This window comes from Sceloporus occidentalis, unplaced genomic scaffold, assembly GCF_023333645.1.
Source record: "Sceloporus occidentalis isolate IW3139 unplaced genomic scaffold, rSceOcc1.0.p SCAF_101, whole genome shotgun sequence".
Taxonomy (NCBI): Eukaryota; Metazoa; Chordata; class Lepidosauria; order Squamata; family Phrynosomatidae; genus Sceloporus; species Sceloporus occidentalis.
Genome location: NW_028317081.1, coordinates 3,675,863 through 3,687,057, shown reverse-complemented (window position 1 = coordinate 3,687,057; position 11,195 = coordinate 3,675,863). Strand labels below are relative to the sequence as shown.

Genomic DNA, 11,195 nt, shown 5'->3' with positions numbered 1-11,195 from the left:
GTGTCCCTAATGCTATATGCTGCCTTGGGATTTTTATTGTCCCAAGTACATTATTTCACATTTATCAACATTAAACCACAGCTGCTACACTCTTGACCATTTTCTAATGTACTTAAATCACTTAACTTTTGGCTTGTTCCATCAGGAATGTCTACCATGTTGCAGTCCTTTGTAACATCTGCAAAAAGACATTCCTTACCATTAAGTTATCCTGTAGTATTGCTAATAAAAATATTAAAAAGTACAGGTCCTATTGCAGATCCTGGAGGTACCCCACCAGCAACAAGACCTTCCTCTGACTATACACCATTAACTACAACCTTCTATCGAGAGTCAGCCTCACAGCGGTCCTGGTGGCTCCATGAGACCCAGGCAGCACTTTGACAGGGGAGGCAAATTGGATGTGGGCACGGTTTTGGTGGTTGCCGGGGCCCACATTTCATCCTTGGACCCATGTAGCACTCTTGGGCCAATCCTGCTTCTGTCTCCTGTCACTCAATCATTGCATTATCCATTCAACTATTTTAACATCCAACATGCCATTTATCAGTCTTACATGGGCGACAAATGCCTTACTGAAATCAGGATACCCTATATCAACAGCTCCTCCATGGACTATTATTTTAGTTACTCAAAGAAGTAAATTAAGTCAGATCTCTCGGTAGTTGTTTAACAATCCTATAGAACGGTTTCCACTAATTTGACGTAAGGCTAACTGGTTCGTAGTTGGCTTGGTCTTCGTTTTTGTGATGAAGCACTACAATTGCCAACTTCCAATCCTCGTTAACTACTCACAGTGCTAACAGTGACTGGTTAAATAAGCCTGCTAATTACTTTGGGTGTATCCCATCAGGTCCCATGGACAAGGGCGTAAAAAAGATCGCTGGGGATCCTCCACAAACTTGGTTGGAGAGGCCTCCCTGTGCGGATCTACCCACTTTGAACATTGTCACTTCCTGTGTAAAATCCACACGTATGTCTGATTATATTACACAATTACACAAAAGGTGCCAACTTTGCCAGGAATATGGTAATAAATAATAATTATTATGTGTGAGATGGTCATATTAACACGTGTGGCAGGTCTTTACCGCATACCATTTTAACATATGGCCGAACAGCACATACAGAGCGCCGCACTGCGGTACGAGCGATGTACTAACTCACTACAAATGACTCATCTGACATTCCGTAGGACAGCCTTTTATTTTCGCTACCATGCGCTACGTCTGGTGATGAACTACAACTCCCATGAGTCTATGAGCAGCATGACGCTGGGAAACAGCAGATCTACAGCTCTCTCAAATACAATCTGCGCGGACATTCTTTTCAGTCAGGTGGTGTTTATCCAATTAAAAAAGACTTCTCTGTTTTGGAGCCTTTAATTGGGCCCTCCATACATCATGTGACTCACACTGGGCCAATCACTGAACGCAGCAGAAGGTCGCGTCCTATGTTGCTGGGGCCGGCTTTTGGATGAAAGATGGCGGCGCACCGGTTGTATGGGAAGTTACGGAAACCTGCCGTGATTTCTGACCATCTGTTGCACCTCACCGAGCCTAAGGTGTCCCCAGCCGGTACGTCTCTGTACCCTCCGGTCATAGCATCCCTGACCGCCAACAGCAAGGCTTCTAGGCGCCGCCGGATAGAGGAGCACTATAACCGCGTGCATGCACTCACTGACTTCCGCGAGAAGCTGAAGCTGATCAATGGCCTCCAGAGGCTCAAATACATTGTGTATCCCCAGACTTTCGCCCTGAACGCTGACAGATGGTACCAACACTTCACAAAAACGGCCTACGTGCCTGGTCTGCCACAGAGAGGTGATTCCAGTGCCCCTGAGCCCGGGGTTGGTGGTAAAGCCGTCCTTGGGGAAGTTGACAAGTCTCAGCTGAAGTCCCTGGTGTGCGAGGCCTTGCTGCAGGAGTATTTCTATGCGAAGAAAGGGCGGACTTACCTGTACAGACTGCAAGAGGTCTCAGCGGCTCCCTTCCTGACTAACCTGGCAACCATATTGAACAGTTATTGTGCCAAATACAACCCTGTGCTGACCCGGGCCAGCCTAGGTAATCGCTGATCTGCTGCTAAAACCCGCTCTCCAAAGGAGTGTCCCAGGTTGGGCTCTCTATGCTTTGTTTAGTGAATCTTGTTATTCCAGCGAGAGAACGATAAAAGACATTTGATTGTTAGCAATATCTTTAGCTGCTAAAATAAATGCTGTCGGCTGATTGGTAGATTTTGGTGAATGGGTCCAAACACTCATACGTACGCGGCCGCTCAAAGGTTTGGGGTCACTTAGTCGTTTAAGTGGAAAGCAAAGTCTGGCTGTAACATAATTGCAAAAAGGGTTTCTAATGATCAATTAGCTTATAAACTTGGATCGACGAACACAACGTGCCATTTGAACACAGGAGTGATGGGAGTGATAAAGGGGCTCTGTACGCCTATGGAGATATTCCATTTAAAACCAGCCTTTTCCAGCTACCATAGTCATTTATAACCTTAACCCCGTCTGCGCTGGATTTCCGATCCCTTTATAACATACAAAATTTGCTTCTCTTTGAAAACCAGACATTTGTAAGTGACCCCAAACTATTGAATGGTAATGTAGGTAAATACTTTCTAAGCATATAATGAACTCGGCCACGTCATTTATCGTCAAGGCTATAAACATCAAGTAAATGGTTATTTTCCACCCTTTGCGTAAATCGTGCTGCCCCTTTTTTTGTGTACTTTTTACATACTGTCTAGCTATTGTACAATGCTCTGGAATATGATAGCGCTTTATGCCTCAATTAAGACTCGTGTCCACATTTTAACAATTAGTAACATAGTGTGCAAATGCAGCCTGACTGGGCTCCAGTGACAACAATAGGGAATTACAGAGTCCTGTGTGTATACCGTCTAAATACACCAAATGACAAAACTAAGTGAACCAGAAACAAAGTATATTGTAACATTTTATAATCCTTGTAAATTCTTCCTTCAGCACCATATATAGATCACGCAGAAGGAAAACAAACAAATCTGCGTGATCCAAATATTGTACCGAAGGAAGACTGTATAGGGATTAATTGAACACCAATGTCTAAATTGCAGATGAAACGGATTGTATGTTTTTGCAGATGTGTAGTCATGGGTTTTTTTTGTTTTTGTTTTTTTTTTGTTTTTTTTTTATTCTTTAATTAGGCATCACAGGTTGGGCTATTGTTATCAAAGCTGCTATTTATAATAATATTGTTAATCCCTATTTTAGGTCCCAAATTACATTCCTGTAGTCTTTCATGCTGATATTGTTCTATCAGTGATTTTTTTTCATGTTTATCTATAAGTAATCTGTTAACCTTTAATACTGTTTTTTCTTTCACATAGATTTAAAACCAGAGGTTAACTTCTATTGGCTCCGTGGTGAGACTGTGGTGCCCCGAGGACACAGAAAAGGATGCGTGGATCCTATTCGATTTCAGATCGATGATAAACCTCTCGTCCAAATCAGAACGCCTACACCTCTTAGAGAAGTATGATGCATGTGTACTACGCACTATTCTTTATTATTGTAGCAAAGCTACGTTACATTTATTACAGTGCCAGCAATAAAAATGAACAGTAATGTTAAAACTGGCAGCATATAGTTTGACAGTAACAGATGTTAAGGCATACTGGTACAGAGCGAGAAGAGGCTCTTGCAAGCCTACAATCTGTTGCTTACAACGTTAATGCTTCATTTATTGTTTGTTTTTTTAGCAGTAATAAACATATATTTTTTTATGTATAATTCTTTTAACCCCTTAACGACAATTGCCGGTCCTGGCACGACACGGAAAAGCATGTGCTTTACGACAATTGACGTGCCAGGACCGGCACGTCTTTAAACGGGTGCAGAAAGCGATCTGTTTTCGCTTTCTGCACCCAAAAAACGTTGCTGAATGCCTCGACCTCGAGGCATTCAGCAACGCCGCTATCGGAACGAAGGGGCCATCTCTGGCCCCTCCACGGGGCGTCAACATCCGCCATACTTTGTATGGCAGCGGACGCCCGTATTAAAAGCGTTTAGGAGGCGATCGACGATCGCCTCCTAAACTTAAATGGTGTCGCTGGAATGCCTCGATCAGGAGGCATCCAGCGACACCAAACACTTACCTTTCGATGGGCTGTGACCGCTCCGGAGAGCGGTCACAGCCGCAGCTGCCGATGATCTTCGCCATCAAGCAAGATGGCCGCTGCCCTGTAACAGGAACAAACAAATTTTAAAAGTTCGCTAGACAGTCCAGACCATCTAGAGAACTTTGGCTCCACTTGCAGGTTGAATATAGGTACTGCATTCACCATGCAAGTCAATGGAAGCCAGCTTTCTAATCACAGTGTGGTTAGTAAAAATAAATTAAAAAATAAAATAAAATTTATAATAATTAGAAAAAAAATAGTAAAAAACTAGTAAAATGTAAAAATCATTTCCCACTGATGTCACTATCAGGGGAACCTCCAAGTTGAAAAAAAATGTTAAAAAAATTTTTTTAAAAAGAAAAAAAATATATATATATATATATATATAAAAAATATATTTTTGTGAGCAAGTCCTAAAATTAGCATATTAGCTTAAAACAATTCTCGCATGGAAAGAGTTAAAATACTGGCATATTAAATGCCCGTGGGGTGTCTACTTTTAAAAAAGGTATGATTTGATGGGGTAAATTGAATTGGCCGGGTTCAACAACGTCCCAATTAACACCGGGGGAAGGATGGCCACACACCTAATTTCCAATTAGAAAAATGCACACGTACCAAATGTGGCCTTTTAGTTCCCACAAAAATGACACACCCATGCATGTGGGATATCACTGCACTCAGGAGATGTTGCTGAACACATTATGGGGTGTCGTGTGACAGCGGCATATACCAGGAGCTGTAAATTCATACATAAAGTAGGTGTGTGTGGGAAAAATACACACACAAAAATACTACTGCAAACTTTGAAAACATGCTGGTGGTAAAATGTGTGCATGCAAAGAGTTAAAATACCAGCATTTAAAATACCCTGTGGTGTCTAGTTTTGAAAAATATATGGTTTTGTTGGGCACACTGAAATGGCCCGGCTCAAAGATGTACCAAATAGGGCATGGGCAGTGGATCCCCAAATGCCAAAGTTCAACATTGAAAAATGCGCATGCCCCAAATGTGGCCCTTTTGCCCCCAAACGGCCAGGCAAAATCCTTCATGTGAGGTATCGCTGTACTCAGGAGATGTTGCTGAACACATATTGGGGTGTTTTGTGATAGTGACATATACGAGAACTTTTTAATTCATACCTGAAGTAAAATGTGTGTGGAAAACCAAATGCAAAAAAATGACTACCACAAAGTTTGACAAAGACTGGTGGTAGATATGGTGCATGGAAAGAGTTAAAATACTAGCATTTGAAATACCCTGGGGTGTCTAGTTTTCAAAAATATATGGGTTTATTGGGCACACTGAAATGGCCCGGCTCAAAGATGTACCAAATGGGGCATGGGCAGTGGATCCCCAAATGCCAAAGTTCAACATTGAAAAATGCGCATGCCCCAAATGTGGCAGTTTTGCCCCCAAACAGCCAGGCAAAATCATTCATGTGAGGTATCGCTGTACTCAGGAGATGTTGCTGAACACATATTGGGGTGTTTTGTGATAGTGACATAAACGAGAACCTTTTAATTCATACCTGAAGTAAAATGTGTGTGACAAAACAAATGCAAAAAAATGACTACCACAAAGTTTGACAAAAACTGGTGGTAGATATGGTGCATGGAAAGAGTTAAAATACTAGCATTTGGAATACCCTGGGCTGTCTAGTTTTCAAAAATATATGATTTGATGGGGTAAATTGCATTGGCCGGGTTCAAAGATACCCGAAATGGCACATGAGGGGAAGAATTACCAGATTTGGAAAAAATGGCTTTGAAATAGCAAAACGCTACCTGTACTTATTGCCCCATAATGGGTAGAAAAAAGCAAAAAAACATAAAAACATTGGGTATTTCTAAACTCAGGACAAATAGTAGAATCCATTTAGCAGGTTTTTTCATTACCTTTTATAGATGAGTAAAAGATTTTTCAACTAAAAGTTAGAAACAGTCATTTTTTTCTAAATTTTTCACCATATTTTATACTTTTTTTAGTAGTAAATAATATGATACAATCAAAACAATGTCATCTAAAGAAAGCCCTTCTTGTCCTGAAAAAAACAATATCTAATGTGTGTGGGTTCAGTAAACGGGAAAGAAGAAAATTACAACTAAACACGAGCAGCGCAGAAATGTTAAAACGGCCATTGTCACGAAGGGTACAAAAAGTAAAATCAGCCTTTGTCACGAAGGGGTTAAAGGAAAACAAAGTATTAGATTCTTTTATATATCCGTTTTCATGCAGCTTGTGCATCTTGTTTACTGTTGATTTTTCTTGAACGTTTTTTTTTTTTATGCTAAACATAACTCTTAAACTTGTTTGCTTACTTTTTTTTTTCTTAAGTTTGTTCCCCTGGAATATGTTGTTGCTGAAGAAGTTCCAGTGATCACATTTGAACCAAGCAGATTGCCTCTCTTCAAAAGGCAGTATGATAACAAGGTGTTCATAGGTAATTTTTGCATGACCATAAATCATTATATAAACATTTGTTCCCTACATAATATGCAACAGTATTATTGTCTTAAATTTAGGTTGAGAATCTGGTGTATTTCATATATTTGTTTATCCAACACTGCCTGGCCCTATGTGACAAAGTAATTATCCCCTTAATTACTAAATCAATTAACCAAATGTATTTGATAATTGGGTTCGATTTCACTAGATGCATCCATACATGATTACTGCTAGCCCTGTTGAATCTAAATATCAATTAAAAAATTTATAAACATTTTTAAACAATGTGTCTGCATGGTATTCTAGAATTGTAATAATTTTATAATTTAAATGTAGTTTTAAAATGATTTCAAATTATATACCTGCAGCATTAGGTCCTCACAACAACAACAAAGACCTTATGAGTTTTACTCCAACAAATGTATTTTGTATTACTATATTGTTTATTCCAATGCGTTATTCTAATGTTTTTGGGGGGTTTCCCCCCATTTCTTTAGGTTCCCAAACTGAGGACCCATGTAAATTTGGCCATACACAAATTCATTTGGTCCCAGATAAGTTCAAGCGGGAAAGATTTGAAAGGAGAAATCTTGCTGAACAGATTGAAGTTTTTCTGAGGTCTAATGGTATTGCCAGTCTCTTTGCATGGACTGGGGCACAAGCCATGTATCAAGGTAAGGATGGCTGTGTCTGTCAGAAGAGAGTGAGTTGTTGTTTTTTTCCACCAGTGAAACAAAGTAAGGACTGATACAAACACGTATGCTTCAACATACAGACCCACCAATGAATATGGATTCTTGATATAGGACATTTCCCCTCTAATATACGTGTGTGTATGATTGTTTCTTAGTGTGCGTTGAAAGAAAAAAAAAACAAACACAAAACCCCCCACAAATGTCATTATTGTCAATTTTAATGTTCCATTTTTACGCTTCCCTGTTGTAATGGAGCTATGGAATCTCCTGGCGCTCTATAAAGACTATACTGTTTTAGCTCTTACTGTATATACAGTTTTAAGCACTTTTTTCTTTTTTGATAAAATATTATGATGTGTGCACTACTATGGCACAGTTTATTAGGATATGATATTGTAGAGGGAAAAGGCCCAATCAGATAACGAGTGAGAGGGTTTGGGAGTGACTACTTCTAAGGCCTTGAAGATAGGCAGGCAATGTATTTATTTCTTAGAGGAGAGAGTGGAATAATGTGGTAATGCATGTAAATACATAGAGTAAACAAAGTACAAGAAGGAAATAAGGTGAAAGGGACAGAAGTGTTTTGGAAAATGTCATAATCTAAAGCAGGGGAGGGCTGGCAGCCTAAGGCCTGGGGGGCAAATCAAGTGAAGTGGCTCCGCCCCCTCGCACTCACCTTTCACCCCTCACGCTGCTCCCATCACTATGCGGCCATCAGACTGCTGGAAAACTTATCTAAACGGCCGCTGGGTGCTGATGCCACCGGCCGGAGCTACTTTAATCCTTTTTTTTTTTTATTATTATTATTTAATATGCCGGATCGGCTTGCCATATTAAAAATAAATAAAGTATTAAAGTAGCTCCGGCCGGCAGCATCAGCACCCAGCGGCCGTTCAGATTCGATTTCCAACAATCTGATGGCCGTATAGTGATTGGAGCAGCGTGAGGGGTGAAAGGTGAGTGCGAGGGGGCGGAGCTTTCACCCCTCACGCTGCTCCCATCACTTGGCGGCCATCGCATACGGGTGCTGATGCCGCCGGCCGGCGCTGCTTTAATACTATTTTTTTTTTTTCCATTTAATAGCCGATCCGGCTTGCCATATTAAATTTAAAAAAAAAGTATTAAAGTAGCGCCGGCCGGCGGCATCAGCACCCAGCAGCCGTTTAGATTAGATTTTGGGCGGCCTGGGGGGCAGTTGCCCCCCGGCCCAGCCCGCCCCTGATCTAAAGCTAGCGAGTAAGAGGCTTGGATGTAATGTAAGGAAGTCTCATCTTGCTCAGAGAATGGTAGACTTCCAGCAGACGTGGTTAAGCTTAATACAGTGGTTTATTTAAACATGCATGGGATGGGCATACGGCTATCCTGAATCTAAGACAAGACCAGGGACCAAAGAAGGTTTGATGTTTTAACAGCAGGAAAAATAGACTTTTTAGATTAATAGAATGCTCTTGTTTGCTGCAAAATGGTGGGGTTTTTTTGTTTGTTTGTTTTTTTAATTTTTTACAAAAGTGTTTTTAACCAATTTATTTCTTGCTTCTTCAGGTTTTTGGAGTCAGTCCGATGTGACAAGGCCCTTTGTGTCCCAGGCTATTATTTCAGATGGAAAATATTTTTCCTTTTTCTGTTACCAGCTAAACACGCTGGCTTTGTCAGTTGATTCTGACATAAATAACTCCCGTAAGAACATTTGCTGGGGAACACAAAGCGAGCCTCTGTACGAAACTGTAGAAGGGGACAATATCAAAGGATTCAATGACGACATTTTCACAAAGCTTGTTGACTTCTTTCTTAACTGCCCAGAGTAAATTATGTATTTACACCATGGCTTATAAAGTGATATTTGTCCTCAATCTGTATTAATCTACATATTTTCTAATGCACTTACAGACCATAAATAAAATATGTAGCAATGTGTCTTTTTAGTATTTCTAAAATATTTATTTCACAGGCATCGTTGTGTAATTACAAACACAATTCAATCTCGCTAAAATTGGGGTGTTTGTGCTTGTTCCTTTTATGTATAATCCAATATACATCCATCAGCCTTAACATTATGACCACCTACCTAATTTTGCCACCAAAACGGTACTGTCCTGTTTGTCTAGTAATAGACCTCTGAAGCTGTGCTGTGGTATCTGGCACCAAGACATTAGCAGCAGATCCTTTAAGTTGCGAGGTGGGGCTTCCATGGATCAGACTTGTCTTGATCTGGTTGTGATCCGTAAACCATTTTTGCTTTGTGGCAGGGCCCCTTATCCTGCTGAAATAGGGTAATGCTGTCTGAGAATACCATGTCCATGGTCTGCAATAATGCATGAATGGCAGGACCCTAGTAGTGATGGGAAGTTTGGTGAAATGATTCATTGAAATGAACCGCTTTACTCACTGTGATTCACAGCAATTACTGCTTCCCAGTCCCTCCCTGCGCTCTCACTGACGATTGGTCCCACCTCTTTCATTATAGTCTATGAATCCTCCTACTCGGCAACTAAACTCACAGTAAGTACATAGTTATAGTAAGTATAAGATTAATATTTGGGGTGCTGAAAGTTAGAGGGGGTTGGGGTTAATTTAGGGGCAGTTATGGTTAATGGGGTCTTTAGGGTTAATTTAGTGGTAAGGACTATGCAGTTAAATAAGGCAAACAAAGCGGAATCTGAGTCCTGGGGGCAGTGAAGGTTAATCCTGTATTTATGAAAGTACCATTTTGGTTGATTCAGCGTTCCTCTGATCGATTAAGTGAACTGATCAATCAAAGTTTCTGCAGTTCATGATTCACAGACTGAACTGTTACAAATGAATCTTTCAGTCTACTGAACTGATTCATCCGGATCATTGAAAAGAATTGGTTTAAAAGAACGATTCGTTTATGAACCAGGCATCACTAGATCCTAAGATTCCCAGCTGAACGTTGGCCAAAACGTCATGCTGCTTCTGCCGGCTTGCCTTCTTCCCATAGTGCTTCCTGATGCCATGTGTTTTCCAGGTAAGAGACACACGCACCCAGCGGCCCACGTGATGTAAAAAAAAAATGATCATCAGGCCACCTTGCATTGCTCTGTGGTCCAGTTCTTATGCTCATGTGCCCATTGAAGGCACTTTGAGCAGTGGACAGGGGTCAGCATGGGCACCCTGGCTGGTCTGCAGTAGCCCCATATGCAACAAACTGAGATGCGCTTTTGATTCCTTTCTATCAGAACCAGCATGAACTTTTTCATCAATTTGGGCTACATTAGCTCCTCTGTTGGATTTGACCTCGTGGGCCAGCCTTCCCCTACGTGCACCAATGAGCCTTGGCTGCCCATGATTTTTTTTTTAAGGCAAAGACTGATTGTGCGATCGCTCTTGTCGTTGACCCAGCAAAATGCCTGGCCCTTAAGCGATATTACGAAAGCTTTGCAGACACATCACGTCATATGCTTTCCCAGAGAAAACTTACCTTGCTCAGCAGAGTATCGCACTTCTCAACAAGTGACAATATCTTGCTTTAACCCCTTAACAATTGACAGTCCAAAAAGTGAGTGGCCACTTGGGTATTCGTTAGTTTAACCATTTTTTATATACATATTACACTTTATTATGTTTTTCTTTTACATGCTGAATGCACCTACTCCTGTATCATCTGAGAATTATGAGATAAATTATGTTTTATTTTGTGTGGTCACAGCACACCTCCCTACTTTTATATTATTCTTGGGTTTTTTTCTAGTAGTGAGACACTAGGAGGTGCGGTGCTGGAGTTTTGTCAATTTTCTGGGCGCAGTGTATTTTACTCATATTTTAGTCAAAATTATATTGTTTTGTCCCGTGACACAACAGGGATATCTGCAACTCTTTTAGAAGGTGGAAAATCAATTTATAGTTAATTCAAGCTACCAACGTAAGATC

General features: G+C 40.7%; 1 protein-coding gene across 1 annotated transcript; it reads left to right on the top strand.

Annotated features, from left to right (window-relative positions):
• Window positions 1–1,483: 1,483 nt before the first annotated feature.
• Window positions 1,484–9,112, top strand: LOC149284001 (large ribosomal subunit protein mL65-like). Its single transcript, XM_089497319.1, has 5 exons — window positions 1,484–2,066; window positions 3,373–3,518; window positions 6,502–6,607; window positions 7,110–7,286; window positions 8,850–9,112. The coding sequence occupies exons 1-5, from the start codon at window positions 1,484–1,486 to the stop codon at window positions 9,110–9,112; spliced, it is 1,275 nt and encodes a 424-aa protein (XP_089353445.1).
• Window positions 9,113–11,195: the final 2,083 nt, after the last annotated feature.